A 20,116-nucleotide genomic window follows, 5' to 3' on the forward strand; every position below is an offset into this window, starting at 1 on the left:
CCTCCAACTTTAACTTACAGTACACAGTCCCTGCCCCCTCCCTTCATCTGTACTTGGGGGACCACACCATAAAACAGTTGTAGGGGGAGTGGAGCAACAAATGTTCTTTGTCAGGGCTTTTTTTCAGCTGGAACTCACCAGAACTGAGTTCCTGCACCTCTTTTTCTGGGAAAATAGCACTGAGCACATTGAGACATACAAGAAGATGGCTTACCTCCAGGAATTTTGTCATGGGCTTAGGGACCCTGGAGGTCTGCATGTCTACATTGTGTAACTTCTCTTGCGGTACACCAATAGTTATTTGGAAAGAACAGTTCTGTTTTGGCCATGCCTGCTTAGAAATAAGCACCACTCAGTTCAATAGGGATTAATCTCAAATCAGTGTGCAGAAGACTTTGGGCTTTGTGTGATTAAAATACACATATTTCTTTCACTTTAAAAACACAGTAGCTGATTTCTCAGTAATTCTTATCACTGACGATTAGGGAAGAAGGAAGTAAACAGAAAATTAGCCCTACAGGTATTTCCTCATTCTTTTTACTGTTATAATTTGATTTATTATGTGATACATAAGGAAACACCAAAAGATTGAGGGAAATTCTATCAAAAAAATTTCCCCCCCTGGAACCTGATTCATCAGATGTTTTGGACTAGGACTCCTATCGGCGCCAACCGGCTATGATCAAGGATACAGACATACATTTTGTCCACAGCAGCTGACAAAAAACTTCACTTTGGAAGTTTCGCTTAAATTTTCGGGGGGATAGCAAGCGTCCCACCGTTGCAGAACCACAAACCTATTGCGACACCAGCTTCCATCAGGTGCATGCAAACAACACAGTAATGTGGAAACAAGCGAATTACGAAAACAGACACGGCGTTCATTTTTTTCGCAATATGATTTATTACAAGGTGCGGCTTTTCCTGCCGCCAGTGACGTCCGAACTGTGCTAAATACTGCAAATTTTATAAAATAATGCAATTTTCTCTGTGTGTGTCTGCTGCACACGAACACACACTCCGTAAGGTAATAATATTCCACGAGACAACCTGCGCCCTGCGGAGCTCCGGGATCCCGTCAATTCGCCTGCCTCGCTTCGCCGATGGGCTCGCCGTTCCTCGGAGAAACAAAACGTCTCTATGGTTGGCTACGCGTCGTAAAACGGAAGCGCGTGATTTTACGGCGGGGCTGCGATTGGCTGGACCGCCGGCAAGCGTGCAAGAAGGAGGAGGAGCGCCGCCGGAAGTGGCCTGCGCGCGTGAGTCCTTGGCGGAAGAGCGGTGCGTCCACGTGGGGAGGAAGAGCGGAGCGTGCTGCGCTTAGGTGGGAGATCCTGTTAGAGTCGGAAGGGATCCCGAGGGTCATCTAGCCCGACCCCCTGCAATGCTGCTTGCAGGGGCTTGCCTCGCCTTGCAGGCGCCTGGAGCCCGTGTGGGCTGGGAGGAGGAGGGGCGGGGGTCGTGGTTGCGGCTGCAGCCTTGCTGTGCTTCTTTGCAAAGCCCCGGGTTGGGCGCCTGCTTCTGAACCTCCCTTGAACCTCCTGGCTGTTTATGGAGCGGGAGTGTGTTGGGAAATACGTGGCTCTTAGCTTGGGGTGCGGAACGCACTTACTTGCGAGTAAACCCCATTCAACTCGGTGAGGCTTACTCCTAAGGCAATGCGTGCTATTAAAACGACCCGCTTCCTCATATGTTGGTTTTTGCCGTTGATTATGAAGTCATAATAAATACAGTGGTACCTCAGGTTACAGACACTTCAGGTTACAGACTCCGCTAACCCAGAAATAGTACCTCGGGTTAAGAACTTTGCTTCAGGATGAGAACAGAAATCGCGGCTGCAGCGGGAGGCCCCATTAGCTAAAGTGATATCTCAGGTTAAGAACAGTTTCAGGATAAGAACAGACCTCCAGAACGAATTAAGTTCTTAACCTGAGGTACCATTGGGTGTTTTTTTTGTCAGGGGCAGGTTTTTGTCCCTACACCCGAAGCACTGTGGTTTGTTGTTATTTTTAAAAGAAACACAACGAATGTTGGAAGCACAAGATTCAGATCGCTTTTTGGGTTTTCCGAGGCTAGGCAGCGTCGCTCTGCACGTTTTGGGAAATGGTGTGGGAGAAGAAAGGGAGAAGATAAGATTTTGAGGAATGTAGCAGCATCAAAAGTTTGGGGTTTAGGCTTTTGCAACACTGCCACTGCAGAGTGGTCGTTTTCCCACCCAAAATTGCCAGGAGCCTCAAGTACCTGGTTGGGGAGGGGCCCTGGTCCCTAGGGACTAAAAATAATTGGTGTTACATGGTGTTGGTTTCAAGGTTGCATAGTTGGGACAATTCTCTGCCCTTCATAGAACCTTAAAACTACAGTTGTTGCAGCAGCAAAAGTCATATCTAAGGCTGTCTCCCTTAATGTAATGTCCTCTAGATACTCTGGACTACAGTTTTCATCACTCCTGATCGTTGGCCTTGCAGGCTTGGGCTGATGGGAATCAATAGTTCAAAACTTCTAGAGGACACCAGGAGGGAAGGCTGGTTGAAGGGCTGAAGAGTAGCTCTTATATAATCGTTTAACAGTTTTCATTACCTAAAAATGAAATTTTTACTATACTGAAGAGTAAATAACACTTCAGTGTAAGTTTAGTGTAGTATTTAAGTAGAAAGTGGTGTAAGGAAGATAGTGGTGGGTGAAGAAATAGCTGTTCCCCTTCTCCCTTTTTTAAAAATAAAAAAAATAGTACTTGCTATATGCCCTTTCACAACACTGATACAATGCCTGTGATGATTTGAGTATTTAGGTAAGGTTTTTGGTTCACTTTCATGAGCCAAATGATAAAGTTGTACCATTTTAAAGAATTATGGTTCAAGCTAAAGGTTGCTTCACTCCTTGAATAGTACTTCATTTCTTAATTTCACCTTTTGTTGGAATAAAGGTGTGTTGTATAACGGAATTGAAATGTAGGGAGTCTTATTCATTTACCAGGTGTCTTAGACCAGGGGGCGGCAAAGTTTACCTCACCTGGGCCAGTTCACTCTAGTGAAGATTACTCTGTGGGCTGGAGTACCTGCGCCCGTGATTTTCTGCGTCTGCGCAGACGTGATTTCCAGCACCACAGAAGTGAGTCCCCGCACCGTGCTGCGCCAGTTTAGTGCAGCGAGCAGGGACTCAAGTGGGTGGCTTGGTTCGGGGGCAGCTTGTGGGACAGTTAAATGACCCCCATGGGCTGCTTGTGGCCCATGGGCCTTAGGTTGCCATCTCTTAGACTCATGGTGGCCCTTGGCAGACTAGTACCTTGCTACTCCCTCATTTAGCTCGTGAATGTGGTAGACTTGCTGTCTAAAACTACAAGTACAGTGGTACCTCGGAAGTCAAATGGAATCTGTTCTGGAAGTCTGTTCAACTTCCAAAATGTTTGGAAATCAAGACATGGCTTCCAATTAGCTGCATGAAGCTACTGCAGCCAGTTGGAGCCGCATTAGACATTCGGGTTCCAAAGAATGCTCACAAACCAGAACACTCACTTCCGGGTTTGCGGCATTCGGGAGCCAAAACCAAGGTATGACTATCTGTTTGATTCATATGCAATAGTACCTCGGTTTTTGAGCATCTCAGAAGCCGAACATTTCAGATGCCAAAAACCTGGAAGTAAATGCTTTTGTTTTCGAACACCTCAGAAGTGGAATGGCTTCCGCTGCATGTTTTTCAATTTCCTCCATTGAATTTGCAGCCAGCCCTTTTGTGCCTCAGTTTTTGAACATTTTGGAAGTCAAACTTCCAGAACGGATTACATTCGAGAACCAGTGTACCACTGTATTACAGCTGCTGTGTGGAAGCCACAGGAACAGCTAAGGAATCAAATATATCTGTGCATCTAGTTTTTGGATGGTTGGTGCAACTGAAATGTGAAAAAAGATTTTTTTTTATGGGAGAAGAAAATCTCTTGTTAACAGGAATTTTATGAGGATTAAATGACTGTTTGATTTCAATATCCTAAAAAACCCAAACTCAAAACCTAACGTCTTATGTCTTCAAGGTAACTGATCTTTTGAAAAGTATTTTGGATGATGTAGATTAATACATGATGACACTAGTGAATGCATGCAGTGAAATGAATGGCACAAGTCTAGAGTGATTCAAGCGCTACAGAGATATAGGAGTGCTGTTGATTTTCATGAATTCTTTATTGAACAGAAGAGAGTCATGTCGTATCGAGGAAGAGGCGGTGGCGGAAGCTTCAATCGTGGTGGTGGCAGCTTCAATAGAGGTGGTGGCAGCGGCGGCTTCAGTCGAGGTGGCGGTGGCTTCAATAGAGGTGGACGGGGTGGTGGAAGAGGTGGATTTGGCCGCGGAGGTGGTGGACGAGGAGGTTTCAACAGATCATATGACCAAGGACCTCCGGAAAGTGTAGTCAGTAAGTTACAGTCATTTCTTAATGTACATGAAATAAAACGTTTTGATCCTGACTTTGAATTCCTGGTCTCAATATGTTTCCCTTTTTTATTTACAGTCCTGGGAGAGTTTATGCACCCCTGTGAAGATGACATTGTTTGCAAATGTGTGACTCAGGAGAGCAAAGTACCTTATTTCAATGCACCTGTCTATTTAGAAAATAAGGAACAGATTGGGAAAGTGGATGAAATCTTTGGGCAGCTCAGAGACTTTGTATCCTTTAGTTGTGTACTTTTGAATGTTTGCAGAAGATAAATTACTGGCATTTTCTCTCTCTTTAATTTTCTAGTGTTCCATAATCTAATTCCAGTATATCTTTTAAGATTAATCTCAGCCTTGTATTTTAACAATTTACCTGGTTTTCATTCAAGCAAATAGGCTGTTGGAGAAGGGGTGAAATGCAACCCCACACATTACCTTTGCACCCAGCATAGAAACTTTTTTTGTGGTTGGCCTGTGTTTTTACTCATGCAAGGGGCTTGTACAGAGATGGAATCATATGTCTGCCATCCCATCCTATGAGTATAAAGCAGGCTAGTAAAAAAAATTTTTTTTGCAGGCATAATTTTGTCAGTTGATTTACAAAGTTAGTTTGTTGGGATCCCCATTTGGTTTCTCTGTCTGTGGGGGAAGACAAAGCTTAATGTCCACATAGGGATGTGTGTAAGAGCATCTCCACCCCCATCATTCAGTTTGGACACTGAGATCCAGCTCCAAGGGTCTTCTGGCAGTTCCCTCACTGCGAAAATCAAAGCTACAGGGAACCAGGCAGAGGGCCTTCTCAGCAGTAGTGCCCTTCCTGCGGAATGCTCTTCCATCAGATGTCAAAGAGATAATTTCTAATATAAATGACAAAAAAGCTGTAATAAGACTCAAACGTTGCTTGAGGCACTTTTCATCCATATGAAAAGAATTGGACATGCATTTAATGTAATCTTTCCTAAACAAGTCAAATAGTATTTTTCAGTCAAATTGTCGGAAAACATGAAAGCTGCTTCCTTCAAAAAGTTGCAAAAGGTAAAGTACCTATTAACCAGTGTTTCAAAATTCTGAACTTGGATAAGGTGCATGAAAGCTCTCATACCGTGGGGTGTATGAAGGCTTACCTTCTAAATGCATGTGCAGTAAGTATTAATGGTATGTAAGGAGTCATTGTGTGTATATGTTTGTGCGTGTGGGTGCGCGCGCATGTCTGCCAATTGCAAAATTATAGTGTACACCAGGGGTTGTCAGCCTGGTCCTTACTGCCCACTAGTGGGCGTTTCTAGGTGGGTGGTAGGGGATTCTATGGCACAAGCTGAATCCCCCTTCCATTGCGCACTGGTGGGCGGTAAGGAAATTTTACCATCAAGAAAGATGCATTAGTGGGCGGCAGGTATAAAAAGATTGACTACCCCTGGTGTAGACCTATTGTTAGCCTTATTCATTTAAACAGGTTGGACCCAGAGTTTCCCTTCCAAGAATGGAAAGCTTCCCTTTGCGAAAGGAACTGACAGAGATCTGGCAGAGGTTCCTGCTGGAGGAAGGGATGTTGATTTCTGTCCATTTTACCCACCCTTTGCACCAGCTCCCACCCTGTTTGATAGCTGTTCTCTCCCAACCCTCCAAAGCAGTTTTTCAGGAGCCGTGGCTGCTGCAGAGCAAAGAAGGGATTAGCAAAAATCCCATGAGTAGAGTTCACATTGTGGCCCCTCTTCATCCAAGCCCTAGGGTATTCTTGCTGCTAAGTGACAAGGGCACATTGAGATGATGTTCACCTTGTTTATTCGCTTGGATTCAGCTACCACAGCAGTCAAGCCCAACATTTTGAGACTGGACTGGGATCCAACATTTTGGACCCTCTGCTGGCTTCTGCCAATGAGCATCCTGTCAGCAGCACTGCATATTTGGTGACCAGAAGCGGGAGGGCTCCATCCACAAGCCTTATGAGGAACGACTGAGGGAGTTGGGTATCTTTAGCCTGAAAGAGTGCAGACTGAGAGGAGATACGATATCCATCTTCATATAACCAAAGGGTTGTCACATGGAAGATGAAGCAAGCTTGTTTTCTCCTGTTCCTGAGGCAGGATATTTATTTCTTTGGTTTTAAATAGAAGTAAAACTATATACGTATGTAATATTAGTGTTCAATTGCTATTTAATTATTGTTTTTTCCCTATGGTGTTACAGGTTCTTATTCTTATATGTAAGCTTCCTTGAGTCCTGTCAGAGAAAAAGGCAGGAAATAAATAAATATCATTATGATGCTGTGAAACTTGATATGTACAGCATTTGTTTCAGTGGGACTTGGTGATGACTTTTCATGGCTCAAGAAAGCAGTGAAACATAGGGTTACAGCAACACCTAGTTCTAATATTAGCTGTTAAATCTAAAGTAAACTTGCTTACTCTAACTTTTAAGTTATATACACATGTAAGAAAGATTTTGGACGAAACCTAACCTCGGCCTTTCCCTCCCCCGCCCCCCCTGCAGTTTTATATCGATCCAGCAAAATTGCTCCCTCTGCAGAGATTTTTGCCAAGGCCTCCAGGTGAAAAAGGACCTCCGAGAGGTGGAAGAGGAGGCCGTGGTGGAAGAGGAGGTGGCAGAGGTGGAGGTGGCAGAGGGGGAGGTAGGTATTGTTGTCTGGATACATGCAGTAAAGTGATAGAGATCTCTCCCCCCCCCCCCCTAAAAAAGTTTGAAAATCCAGGTCTGGAAGCAAGATGTTCCTGATGGTTTTGGAAGTTGTACTACCTCATTGCTGTCATAAAATATACCTAACTTTTATTGTGCTTTTAATTATTTTTTATTGTGCTTTTAATATTCTGTTGGGAGCCGCCCAAAGTGGCTGGGGGAAACCTAGCCAGAAGGGCCGGTTATTATTATTAATTAATTAATTCATTCATTAACTTCTGCTTTTATTTTCCAGGTGGTTTCAGGGGTGGCAGAGGTGGTGGAGGGTTCAGAGGAGGACGAGGTGGTGGAGGTGGCCGAGGATTTAGAGGTAAGTATAATGGCAACATTATGGAATTAATTACCTATGGTACTGTTTCTGGTAGTATAGCTATGCAATATTCAGCTACCTTTCTCTTATTGTGACTTAGGTAATTGTTTTAAACCTGTTTCAGAAAACTTAGGGTTTCTTGGAAATTTATCAAGAGCTCCTGATCCTTACTGGATGATAGGTTTTCTTAATAGTTTTTTCCACAAGTACCTATTTCCCCCCAGCAATGTGCAACCAAAGGAGAGTGTTGGATGTGCTCTGTGGTGCATGTTGAGTTCACGCACAGGGCACTGGTGATGCTCCAAGGATCTGGTAAGGGGTCCAGTGAAATTCTGTACAACATACAGCATACCCCCATAGTGAATGAACAGAGGAGTCCTCTGCAATGTGGACAGTGTTTGTTGATGGTAAAAAGCTTTAAAACTACCAGGAGTAGAGTCAAGGCCATCAGTATCATGCATTATTATTAATTATTATTATTTATTTATTGAATTGATATCCGGCTCTTCCTCCCCAAGGAGCCCAGGGTGGCAAACAATTCCAAAACAGAAGCAAAGCAAAAATGTTTTAAACCGATTAGAGCATTCCAAAAACAACTACAATTGTAAATGTCTAAAAGCACTACAAAATGTCTAAGGCACTACAACAACAACCTACCCTTTCGTTATAAAACTTGTTGCGATTTTCCAGGCTAGATGGTAATGATGATCTGATTTGTGTTTTTCTTTCAAATTAGGCAGAGGACGTTAAGTGAAGAAGTCTGGGATATTCCAAGTTAATGGTTTCATCTTCAGAATATAATGAGAGATCTTTTTTATGAACTTGAATGTCGTAAAATGGACTTTTAATACGTTATTGTCTAAAGGAGCGAAGTACTCCCCCACATATTCCTGGATTTCTGCTGAGATGAACCAATTTCAGATCTACAGATACTTCTCTTGAAATCCCCTTGGACCTCTTGTGCTCTTGACATTAAACAGAATGTTGTTTTTAAACACTTTTTATGAGCTATATTTTTTTAGTCAAAAACTCATCTTGAAGTTGGGAGACCAGTGACTTCCTAAACAATAACTTAGAAGATGGTCTGCTCAATATATTTTTTATTTTTTATTATCCGTCTTTGTATTTTGGTTTTTGTCAATCTTCAAATAGTGTTTCATGGATTCATACAAAATTGTATCAAAACAACTTGAATATGCTTTCGCAGTTGTATTTAACTTGGCTGTCTAATGAATGATATGTCTAAATGACAAAAGTTTTCTTGTTTTTAAAAAATAAAATTGGTAATAACTTAGGTTTGAGCTGAAAAGTATAATTGATGGGCATTTGTGCTAAATTCATTTTTCCATTCACACATCACAGTAAACCATAGGTAAGGTACCCCTGCCTGTACGGGCCAGTCGTGTCTGACTCTAGGGTTGTGCGCCCATCTCACTTAAGAGGCCGGGGGCCAGCGCTGTCCGGAGACACTTCCGGGTCACATGGCCAGCGTGACGAAGCTGCTCTGGCGAGCCGGCACCAGCGCAGCGCACGGAAACGCCGTTTACCTTCCCGCTATAAAGCGGTACCTATTTATCTACTTGCACTTAGGGGTGCTTTCGAACTGCTAGGTGGGCAGGAGCTGGGACCGAAAGACAGGAGCTCACCCCGCCGCGGGGATTTGAACCGCCGACCATGAGATCGGCAGGCCCTAGGCACTGAGGTTTTGCCCACAGCGCCACCCGCGTCCATAGTTAATGGTTTATTGTGTACACATCTAAGATGGCCTTTTAGTTACGATTCCTTGCTTGGTGTTATGTCCAAACTAGGCATCATGGTTTGTTTCACTCCCAGCAAACCATAATATGTAGCCATGGTTTGTTCCTGGGTTACTGATTATGATTTGTTTGGGAGTGAAACAAACCAAGATATCTGGTTTGAATGTACCATAATAACTTGGAACCAGCAGGGAGGAAAGAAACTGGCATTATTTCACTCATACACAGCTATCCAAAATATGTGGTTGGCCTCTTGGCTGCTTGTGCCATCAGGTCCCAGTCTGTGTGTGTCACATCAAGTGGTCTCACCTGGATGTTTTTATTAATGCCATTCCACCAATGAAACTTCAAAGAGTTTCAGCTAGGAGTCTTTTCCAGCCATACCTGGAGTTGCTGAGGATTGAATCTTGGGCCTCAACTCAGCCATTGAGCTACAGTCCTGATATAGATAATGGACTCCATGGACAAATAATCAAAGTTGATGCTCTTAAAGCAGATACATTACAGGTATTCCGAGTTGGGATTTCAAATCAGGATGTGAATCTTCAACCTCTTCTTGCAAATACAGTGATACCTCAGTTTAAGAACAGTCTTGTTTACGAACAATTTGGTTTACGAACTCCGCAAAACCAGAAGTAGTGTCCCGGTTTGTGAACTTTACCTCGGTCTAAGAACGGAATCCAAATGGTGGAAGGGCACTGGCAGCGGCAGGCCTCATTAGGGAAAGCACACCTCAGTTTAAAAATGGTTTTGGTTTAAGAACGGACTTCCGAAACGGATTAAGTTCGTAAACCGAGGTACCACTGTAGATTGAGATGTGTTTTGCCCCGTCTTTTGCAATAGTGGGGTTTTTTTATAGTTATTGTTTTGCTTAATAGCTTTTAAAAACTTGGTTCAGAATTCTCAAATGCAAACATACACATGATGAACAATCAACTCCTGCCGGGTTTTTTGAAACATTAAAAAAAGAAAATGTGAAGTCCAAAGTGTGGGGCCTATGCAGCCGCTAATCTCTTTAGTAATAAGGCCATGAACCGTAAGGATCTTGTTAAAAATGCGCTTGCAGCTCTGTGCTGTTCTTTGTTGAGCTAACAAGCCTTCCCCTTTCATAGTTTGGGAATGTAAACCCCTTTGCTTTTGAGTGAAAATCCATTTGGGAGCTTTTCAGCAGGGAAGAACTTTTATAGTCAGTTTTGCAGGACAAGGATCTGCCTACAAAAGCTGGGGATGTGTGTGTGTTTCGAATGGCCATTTACAGGATAACCCTGGAGGGTGTTTTTCCAATTTTCTTTCCCCTGCAATGTTTTTGAATGATTCTGCTAACTTTTCGGAAAGTGAAAATGAACCTCATTCGGCCTTTTCACAGACTGAGCACAACATAGTTGCAGCTTATTTGATAACAGCAGGTATGAATGTTGATGGAATTTGTGGCAGGGGGGATGAAAAACCAGGATTTAAGACTTGGAATAGGGGCATTCTGTGTTATGCAAGTGCAAAAAAAAAAAAAGCTGTTAATTGATTTTTGTCCAGCGTATTCTATAGATAGGTAAGTTTTAGAACAATCAAATGTGAAATGATAAAACTATGACCTTAAACAAGTAGTGAACATGCACATTAAGGGTGCAATTCCCTATATGCATATATATGGGGTGGATGTGACTCAGATGGCACATGTTAACTTGCAAAAGAAATGTAATTTATTTAGATTTGTAAAATGATGTGTTCGTCACTGTTTTGGGAGCCATTTATCATAAAGATAGAAGGTTGGACCTGGACATAGTCTTGCTTAGAGTAGGCTAACTGAAATCATGACTAACTTTAAGTCCCAATGGCCTCTGTTTGTCTACTGAACATTAATGGCTTTGTCTCCAACCCGTAGCTTTGAGGAATAAAAAGTATGCAGGTTTATTGGCTCTCAGCCCTATGTTTACTTCTCCATATGAAGTTCTTTGTTTGTTAGTTCTAGGCTGGAATGGTCTGAGAGCACAGAGAGTTCACCATTTTGCATTCCTCTCTGCCTTGTTCTTGGTTGTGGGGTCCTCTGCTGCAGCCACAAGTGGCAGCCAGTGAATGATTAAACAATACAGCCTCAAAACTATCCTCAAGAAGCAAGTGGCTTGTTATTTCAACAGCTCTAACTCCATTTCCCATAGCAGTGGTTATGGAATATATTTTAAAAACAACATTGTGCATGGATTGGCCATAATTGATTTCCACCTAATATAATCTTATGTACATTTTATGGGAGATGTTGGAATTGCTCGTGAGGGAAAAGCTCCAACTGTAGGTCCTTGTTTCAGCTATATGTTTTGTTGAAGACTTGTATCTATATTGGATACTCAGAAATAACATTTGTTCCCTAGATGTGCTCTAGGTCAGTAAAGGAGGTGGCAAGTGTGAGCAAGAATTCTCTTTAAAGATTGAGTAGCTTATTATTACATGTACAACAAGCATTGTCATGAGTTTTGCTTCTAAAGGAGCCTGTTGCATAGTCTCAAAAAGGCTAGAGCATCTCTATTTTGGCTGAAGCAGTGGCTGTACTGGGAGATCTGGAGAGCTATTTTATGCAGCAAAGCAACGGAGGAGGTCATAGATGCAAAGGCTGCCTCCTGTCATCAATATAAGATTCCACATTCTGTGAGTAGGTGGTGGTTTTACTATAGGTCGAGTATATTGCATTAACTTTTTTCAATTAAATAATTTTTTAGAAAAGCTTTTTAAAAATTCAAATTCTTACAGTGCTATATTTTTAATGGATGCTTTTCATTGTAGCAGTTGGATCATAAATGCTTCGACCTATTTTGCTTAAAGATGTCACTCTCGGCCAGTCTTATCACGATAAATTGAGTCACAGTTTTCTTACAGGCAAATCTTTTCCTTCTAAGGGAAGACTCACTGAGCAGTATTGTCAATGTGACAGCGTATAACAAATGCAATACCATCTGAGAGTTAATCTTACTGCCAGAGTGCTCAAATTTTAGTCACTATTACTTGTATATTCACAAACTGAACAAATGACAAAATTCTACAACTTTTCTGTTCAAATGCACTTTTTGCAATAGGAATGCTGAACATGTTCTGTTATCTTCTGGGCTTGTGTCTTATGTTACTTTGTGTAGGAGGAGAAAATATATAGATACACTGAGTACCCACTGATGGTCTGACACCTTATAATAAACAGTAGCGTATATGCTGATGAAGAAGTAATGTTTTATTGTTGCTCTATTTGCTTCAGACTGTATTGCCTTAGACGAAAAAGCTTCAAAGAAAGCAAGGAGCTGTTTTCTGAAGTGCAACTCCTTGTTGATGCAAATTAGATGTCACCAACCTTTTTGGACCTGTGGGCACATAGTGATGCTTTGTTGATTCTTACTGCTGAAAATAGGGCTTGATGATCATAGAATTGTAGAGATGGAAGGGGCCTAAGAGTCATCTAGTCCAACCCCTGCAGAAATCTTTTTGCCCTACATAGGGCTCAAACCCATGACCCTGTGATCAAGAGTCTCATGCTCTACCGACTGAGCTTTCCCACTGATGAACTTGTTAAACTCTTTGATTGTGTTCCTAAAGGGTATAGATTTAGTGATCGGATGGTTCCTGCTTATTGATTTGTACACAGGACCATGATTTATTTTGACTGCTTTGGATAAGCTTCAGGATCCAAATGCTTTTTAAAGGCAGCCCTATATAGAACATACTACAGTAATCCAGTCTTGAGGAAAGCAGGACATATGCTGGGTACAATATTGCTTAATGCATGAATAATTCTGAGTTGGAAAGGGTTGAGGTAAAGAAAACTATCCATCCATTTTCAAAACAAACAGGAGCTTTGTATAAAAGCATGCAACACAACATTATAAGACTATATTAACATTAGCATACATTTCCAAGTTTTATAGAAATGTTAAAAAAACAATGCCTTGCTGAGTTATGGATACCCTTAATAAATTAGCCATAATAGAGTTTTTGGTTTTTTTTCCAGAATGTCAATGTTAATTATTTGCTATTGTTTAGTTTCCCTTTTTGGTCTTTTAACAGGAGTCGTAAGTCTTCTGAGTAACATAGTGGTCCTAGGCATCTTTGTTAAGTATAAGGAACTTCGAACAGCAACCAATGCCATTATTATTAACCTGGCTTTCACTGACATCGGAGTGAGTGGGATTGGCTACCCCATGTCTGCAGCTTCAGATCTGCATGGAAGCTGGAAATTTGGCTATGCAGGCTGCCAGGTACTTGGAAGTTAGAAATTAAAGACCAAAGCGTGTTTGTGTTTATCCCTGTTCCAGCTGAAGTGCACATAAGGCCTTTGGTTGATTTGATTGACATCCTATGCCCTTTTAAAATGTGGGGTTTTGGGGGGAGGGGGTGACTGGGTTGTTTTTTCGATTATATATTTGGTGGTTTTATATTTTTATTTTGTTCTGTGAACCGCCCTGAGACCTCCAGGTATAAGAGGGCAGTATTGATTGATTGATTGATTGATTGATTGATTTGAATGCATGTAAACAAGTGAGATGCATCTAGGTCATTCCTACAATTGTTCATGTTCCATTCTGAGCACAAACAGTAATGCAGTCCTAACAGCCACTCCATATGTTACAGCAGAGGCACAGTTATTATGGAATAGGACATCCCTATTTTCAATGGGAAAATGTTGGAGGGTATGCATGCTCCCAAAGAGCGAATAGCTGATAAAATAGGCTCTAGAGAATTTAGTGAACAAAAGTTTATGTCACAATAAATCTGTTAGCTTTTCAGATAGCACAAAGCTGTTTGGTATCTGCTACCCACAGAGCCTAGGACTTGCCGATCAGAAGGTTGGCGGTTCGAATCCCCGCGACGGGGTGAGCTCCCATTGCTTGGTCCCTGCTCCTGCCAACCTAGCAGTTCGAAAGCACGTCAAAGTGCAAGTAGTTACGTAAATAGGTACCGCTCTGGCAGGAAGGTAAACGGCGTTTCCGTGCGCTGCTCTGGTTCGCCAGAAGTGGCTTAGTCATGCTAAGTTAGGGGTCCCTTTACCTTTACCCCTCTGCAAGCTGGAAATGAGGCATTTCAGAATTGTAAATTAAAACACATACTAAATTGGGCTTGCCACTAGATGGCTGCCTAGAGTAGAACGTCTGACTCCTAGCACTGTCTAGTTATTCATAACATTTTTCAGCTGTGAAAACTATTAGGGGCGACAAATGGGCAGAAGACCTGGTGGATAAGGGACCCAGCACATGGGCAAAACACTTCACTTGCCACAGGTCCCACAGTGCCTCCAGCTAAAAGGATCAGGGAGTAGGTGAAAATAAAGAACTCTGTTGGAGAGCTACTGCCAGCTGGAACAGGAAACAGAGCTTGAGATGATGCCTTAGGCCAGAGGTTTTCAAACTTTTTGAATCCACAGCTCCCTTGACGAAATATGTTCTTTCTGTAGCACCCCTGTGGAGCTCAGGAGCCCAGTTATGTCACCCCTTGCATGCCGAACTGGCAGCCTCTCATCCTTTTTCAAACACCCTCCCTTGTGGAGTGTTCCCTCAGCCTCCTCTCCTCTCCCATCTCCTTGGGAGTCCTCCAGGCAGCCATTGCAGCCCCCGCCCCCCATCTCTGAAGCTCCTTAGCTCCTGGCAACCAGCATCCCCTGGCCAGCCACAGAGGCACTAATTGTCTGGGGAGCTTGTAACCAAGGCTGCTGCAACAAACAGCTGTGCAAGCCTTTGGGAGGCATAGACGTAAGAGGACAACAGAGGAGGGAGGGAGGGAAGGAAGGAAGGAAGGAAGGAAGGAATAGAGGCCAGTGTTGCCTGTGGCACACTAGTTGTAAACCCACGGAGGCTGTGAAATATACTTGGAGTTGAGTGTGGATTTCATGCTCTTTATTCAGGTCATAGTAGTGAGGAATGAAAGTTTCCCCAAAATATCTGCTTTATATACATTATTTACACAATGGGTCACACGTGATTGGCTAATTCTGGGATTCTCCTGTAGGCCAATCAGGTTGCGGATTCACTTCCACCTGGAGCTGGTTTGGATGGCTCCTGTGGACAAATCATACTGCTGCATTGTTCTAGGACCAATCAGACTGCTGCATTCTGAATCCTATTGTTCTAGGACCAATCAGACTGCTGCTTTTTTGGATCCTATTCAACTCAGTACATAACAGGCTGAGTCAGACCAGTATTCTTCTCAGTATTATCAGACCAGTATTCTTCTCAGTATTATCAGACCAGTATTCTTCTCAGTATTATCTATGCTGGAATTGTAACAGAGAAATGTCAGATTAGTAAAAATATATAGAGGAAATGGCAATTCATTTACCAGAAAAAATAAAACAGCAAAAAAAGTATATAGATAGCACCATCCACCTATAAAAAGTCACAGAATAAATCTTCAACCTAGTCTACTCTGTTGGAGAGGATGTCGGCAAATGGGGGCTTATCTCAATATGTGGTGGAGCTGCAAGAAGGTTAGTTCCTTTGGGGAACTAATTATGAATGAAGTATATGTTGTTACAGGTCAAACAGCACCCTTTGGTCCCCAAATGGCATGGTTCAGCTTGTTTGCGGATGATTTAAAAGATCTAATGTAGACACTGGAAACTTGCTTGGAAAGTGTATGGAACATTTCCCTTATGGAAAAGTTATCAAAGCAACTTAAATCTCTAAAAAACATGAGACCCAAATACAATTTTTGAGGAAATTATATGTATTACATGTTTATGGCTCTCTCGGGAACAACTTGTTAAGATATGAACAGATAACAATGCTCAGCTAGCCAAAATCCAACACGGGAACTTCAGTGTTACATTTTTTTAAGCTAAACTTGATATTATTTGGGGTGGATATATGCAACAATGCATAATAACTGCAAAAATAACAGTAACAAGGATCAGAGTTCAAAACCTTTGAAAACAATGACGATTATTCCTTGAAAATGATTATATAATCTCTCCAATTTCAGATCTATGCTGCTTTAAATATCTTTTTTGGAATGGCAAGTATTGGTTTGCTTACTGTTGTTGCAATTGACCGTTACCTGACAATCTGCAAGCCACATATAGGTATGTTATATTATTGCACAACAAAAATGTAGTATATTGCAACTACCGTATAAAACACAGTATAGGTTTTGGTTATATTTTATTGCCTAAACTCATGAACTGGTTTTGTACGCAATCTGATTTTTCATGTAGACTTTTTGTTATAGATGCTTGAGTTGATTGTTGGTTACGCATAGCAGGACCAGTTGAGCAAACAAATGCTGCAGAGTTTTGCCATTTAAAGCATCAGCAGTTCTGTTTGCTTTCTTAGTGCTCTTTGGAAACTTTGTTACCCACACAGAGTTAACCAAGTCATATTTTAATAAGGTTTATGAGATCTGGCACTTGAGAAATTGAAAGGGGTGAAGACGAAAGCAGACAATCTTGGTGACCAGTTTTTGTGTGTGTGTGTGTGTGTGTGTGTGTGTGTGTGTGTATGTATGTAGAGGGAGATTAAACTGTCATAAAACAAGATATAGGTAGGTAGCTGTGTTGGTCTGCTGTAGTCGAAACAAAATTAAAAAAATCCTTCTAGTAGCACCTTAGAGGCCAACTAAGTTTGTTATTGGTATGAACTTTTGTGTGCATGCACACGTATCTGAAGAAGTATGCATGCACATGAAAGCTCATACGAATAACAAACTTAGTTTGTCTCTAAGGTGCTACTGGAAGGATTTTTTAAAATTTTGTTTTGTCATAAAACAACATAGGCTGCAGTGCAGCCACAAGGCTCAGAGCACTGATCTGGGAGCAGGGGAACTAAATGATGGTTTTGTGGGCAAAAGCACCATTTTAATATTTTACATGCATATCTTGCATTGGAGATCCAGCACTGAGCAACCTGGGATAGATTACCCAGGTCTCTACTAACTCTAAAATCCTATGATTAGGCACACAATGAAGCTACCTTGCTGAACCTAATCCTATGCATGCTGCCCTGAATTCCATCATGGGAGAAAGATGTGCTATAAATGAAAATAAAGTACAGGGGTAATCCCTGTACTTTTCATGGTACAGGGTTCATGGTAGGTGTGGGGAACCTGTGACTCTCCAAATGCTGCTGGAGTGCATCTCCCATCATCCCTGAACATTGGCCGTTCAGGCTGGGGCAGATGGGACTTAGCAGACCAACAGCATCTTGTGGGCGGTGATAGGTTCCCTACCCCTGGTTTTGGGGGTGGTGTTTTGTCATCTCTTGTCTTTTGGGAGCCAACTTTTGATTGTAAAAAGTTTGTTGATGGAGGGGAAGATAAATGCTTCCATTTCGTTACCTGTATGAAGCCAATATATAATTTGGGTATTAATATGTCTGAGGGCTTTCTTGTGTAGATCTACAATACGTGTAGATTGATTTTGTATTTTTATGGGTTTATACAGTTTTGTTAGCATTAAAGCACTGTGTTTACTTCAGTGTAAAATGTTATAAGCGACCAGAGAGAATAAACTGAGGTATCACTGTTTTGTCTCCATAGGTAGTAGACTTACTGCTAACAACTACACAGTTCTGATTCTTGCTGCCTGGATCAATGCAGTCTTTTGGGCCTCAATGCCGATTGTGGGCTGGGCAAGCTATGCCCCAGATCCAACTGGAGCTACCTGTACAGTGAACTGGAGGAAAAATGATGCGTATGTTTTGACTTGTTGGGTAGTACGTGTGTGTTTGTTCGTAAGTTTGTACTGGGCTTGTGTCAGTGCAGCCTTACCATAAAAGGTGGCAAATATTGAGAAGTTGGTGGGGAGGAAAGAGCTTCTAAAGAGGGCAAGAAAGGTTTCCAAACTCTGTTTTCTCCTCCAAGAATATAAAACATGGGTTTTTAAATATATTGTATTGATTTTATATTTAAATTATTTTTTATTATTTTTCTTCATATCTTAAATAAAAGTAAGGGTTTTTTATTTTATTAAAAAGCCATATTTAAAGTCTTCATAGTGCACTGTGAATAGATTGGAGTTAGAGACTCAAGAGAGTCTGACTCCCTTACTGTTGACAAGGGTAAACAAACCCTTGTGGGCAGTTGTGAAGGTCACAATCCTTTTTTATATTTACTCAGAAGCAAGTGCTATTGGGTTCAATGGGAAATACTCCCTATTAAGTGGACATAGGATTTCAGGCTGTGTGTCTAAACTCAGCCAAAATGGAGCCACTATTGATGGGTACAGTATAAAAAAACACATTTAGAACATCTTGCACAGTACATAAAATGTTTCACTCTAATCTTACAGTTAAACCAGGATGAAAGGTGGTGTTTTTTAGTTATCTTCTTCAGGGTTTTTTCCACTTTCAGATCCTTTGTTTCTTTCACGATGTCTGTGATTGCCGTTAACTTTGTCATCCCGCTATCGGTCATGTTTTACTGTTACTTCAATGTTTCGCGAACTATGAAGCGGTACGCCAGAAGCAGTTGCCTGGAGAGCATCAACATAGATTGGTCTGATCAAGTAGATGTAACAAAGGTATGGTCATTCTGGCAGAGCTCCCTTTTCTGTTTCAGTGGGGAGGAAATCAGTTTCTTTTGCACGTTGAGGTGCTGAAACAACTCATCAGCTCATAAGATGCTGCCTTAGACTGTATCAGACTATAGGTCCATCAAGTTCATTGGATTGCTTGGTTGTGGTTCCCCAGGGTTTTAGAAAGGGTGCTTCCCAGCCATACGTTCTACATGAAAAGCAGTTACTCTACCACTGAGCTACATATGTTCATGCCAAACACAAAAACTAGGGCACTGTTACCCAAACTTGGGTCTCCTACTGCTTTGGGGCTACAATTCCCACCATCCCTGACCATTGGTCTTGCTAGTTAGGGATGATAGTAGTAAAAAAACACTGCATCAGGGGTTGCCGCCCCTGCTCATGTCGCTTGACAACTCCACCACCCCTCGCCATCCACCTTGCCAAACCAAATTCCTTCCTTTACACCTCACAAAACCAAATATCTTCACGGCTCCTTCAAGCCTCCCTCCTCCCACGCCCTCACATCTCTGTGTCTCTCCATCCCTACTTTATTCCAACCTTAGATGGGCTTGTAACAAAAAACGGGGACTGGACAGAATGAAGGTCTGAGGTAACGATCAAAGAGATGCTAGAACAGAACTGAAAATATTTTGGGACATCACACTTTGTTCATTTTCCTTTACAGATGTCCGTTGTCATGATTTTAATGTTCCTGGTGGCGTGGTCACCATATTCTATCGTGTGTTTATGGTCTTCATTTGGGGATCCCAGGAAAATTTCTCCTGCCATGGCAATTATAGCACCATTGTTTGCCAAGTCCTCCACGTTCTATAATCCCTGTATTTATGTCATCGCGAACAAAAAGTAAGTGGTTCACTTCTACCACAACTTAAGAGGTGGAGATTCTGTGGGGAGAGAATGTGTTATAATTGTAAATGTGAGAGTTCCGGTGTGATGCAGTGGTTAGACTGCTGGACTTGGATGGTGAAGCCCTTGAGCCATTCACTTCTTGGAGGTGAAATTCTTGGAATTCGAGGGATTGGCACTGAATTCATGCATCCAACACTGAAAGGATTTCTCCCTCTTTCAGGTTTCGAAGGGCCATCTTTGCGATGGTCAGATGTCAAACACGGCAGGAGATCACAATCAACCATGTCTTCTTGCCAATGAGCACGTCTCAAAGCACAATTACCTAAGGATGCTGATGGAAAGCATTGCCTCTATGTTTACTTGCTTGCCGAATCCCTGGAAAGAAGCAAGTCTGATCTGTTTTGCGGATAGTTGGGTTACAAGGCCTTTGCTTACTTTCAAGTCATTGGACTCCATAGCTGGATCCTGTGGTAGCTATGATGGTAACAAGCACCATATATTTTATTCCCCGAGATGTACCAGGGTCCTGGCTGGCCCAGGCTGTATGGTTGCTGACCCCTGGGGCCAAGCTATCTGCTGCAGCATTGT

The 20,116-nt window shown here is 42.1% G+C and overlaps 2 protein-coding genes across 5 annotated transcripts; both read left to right on the plus strand.

The window, feature by feature from the left end:
- Nucleotides 1–1,203: 1,203 nt before the first annotated feature.
- Nucleotides 1,204–8,720, plus strand: GAR1 (GAR1 ribonucleoprotein). 4 transcript variants are annotated; one of them, XM_083457743.1, is made up of 7 exons: nucleotides 1,204–1,324; nucleotides 4,183–4,402; nucleotides 4,499–4,653; nucleotides 5,398–5,457; nucleotides 6,913–7,051; nucleotides 7,352–7,426; nucleotides 8,163–8,720. In XM_083457743.1, the coding sequence occupies exons 2-7, from the start codon at nucleotides 4,192–4,194 to the stop codon at nucleotides 8,174–8,176; spliced, it is 654 nt and encodes a 217-aa protein (XP_083313869.1). In that variant the 5' UTR covers nucleotides 1,204–1,324; nucleotides 4,183–4,191; the 3' UTR covers nucleotides 8,177–8,720. The 4 variants fall into 4 exon arrangements, with proteins under 4 accessions (XP_083313869.1, XP_083313871.1, XP_083313872.1 ...); XM_083457745.1 differs by having other exon boundaries at nucleotides 6,913–7,036; XM_083457746.1 differs by having other exon boundaries at nucleotides 1,307–1,637; nucleotides 6,913–7,036.
- A 546-nt stretch (nucleotides 8,721–9,266) lies between these two features.
- RRH (retinal pigment epithelium-derived rhodopsin homolog) lies at nucleotides 9,267–19,942 on the plus strand. The gene is made up of 7 exons (XM_083457742.1): nucleotides 9,267–10,589; nucleotides 13,222–13,412; nucleotides 16,129–16,228; nucleotides 17,680–17,833; nucleotides 18,493–18,661; nucleotides 19,344–19,522; nucleotides 19,749–19,942. The coding sequence occupies exons 1-7, from the start codon at nucleotides 10,484–10,486 to the stop codon at nucleotides 19,852–19,854; spliced, it is 1,005 nt and encodes a 334-aa protein (XP_083313868.1). The 5' UTR covers nucleotides 9,267–10,483; the 3' UTR covers nucleotides 19,855–19,942.
- The last annotated feature ends 174 nt before the right edge of the window (nucleotides 19,943–20,116 follow it).

Source organism: Podarcis tiliguerta (genome assembly GCF_965153285.1).
Source record: "Podarcis tiliguerta genome assembly, chromosome: 9".
Taxonomy (NCBI): Eukaryota; Metazoa; Chordata; class Lepidosauria; order Squamata; family Lacertidae; genus Podarcis; species Podarcis tiliguerta.

Excerpts from the sequence above, each read along its gene's own strand:
- GAR1 (XM_083457743.1), top strand. The coding sequence starts at position 4,192 with ATGTCGTATCGAGGAAGAGGCGGTGGCGGAAGCTTCAATCGTGGTGGT. Across the intron at positions 4,654-5,397 it reads TTGGGCAGCTCAGAGACTTT|TATTTTTCAGTCAAATTGTC; the intron begins GTATCCTTTAGT and ends CAAGTCAAATAG. Across the intron at positions 7,052-7,351 it reads TGGAGGTGGCAGAGGGGGAG|GTGGTTTCAGGGGTGGCAGA; the intron begins GTAGGTATTGTT and ends TTTATTTTCCAG.
- RRH (XM_083457742.1), top strand. The coding sequence starts at position 10,484 with ATGTTTTTGAATGATTCTGCTAACTTTTCGGAAAGTGAAAATGAACCT. Across the intron at positions 16,229-17,679 it reads AATCTGCAAGCCACATATAG|GTAGTAGACTTACTGCTAAC; the intron begins GTATGTTATATT and ends TTGTCTCCATAG. Across the intron at positions 17,834-18,492 it reads AACTGGAGGAAAAATGATGC|ATCCTTTGTTTCTTTCACGA; the intron begins GTATGTTTTGAC and ends TTCCACTTTCAG.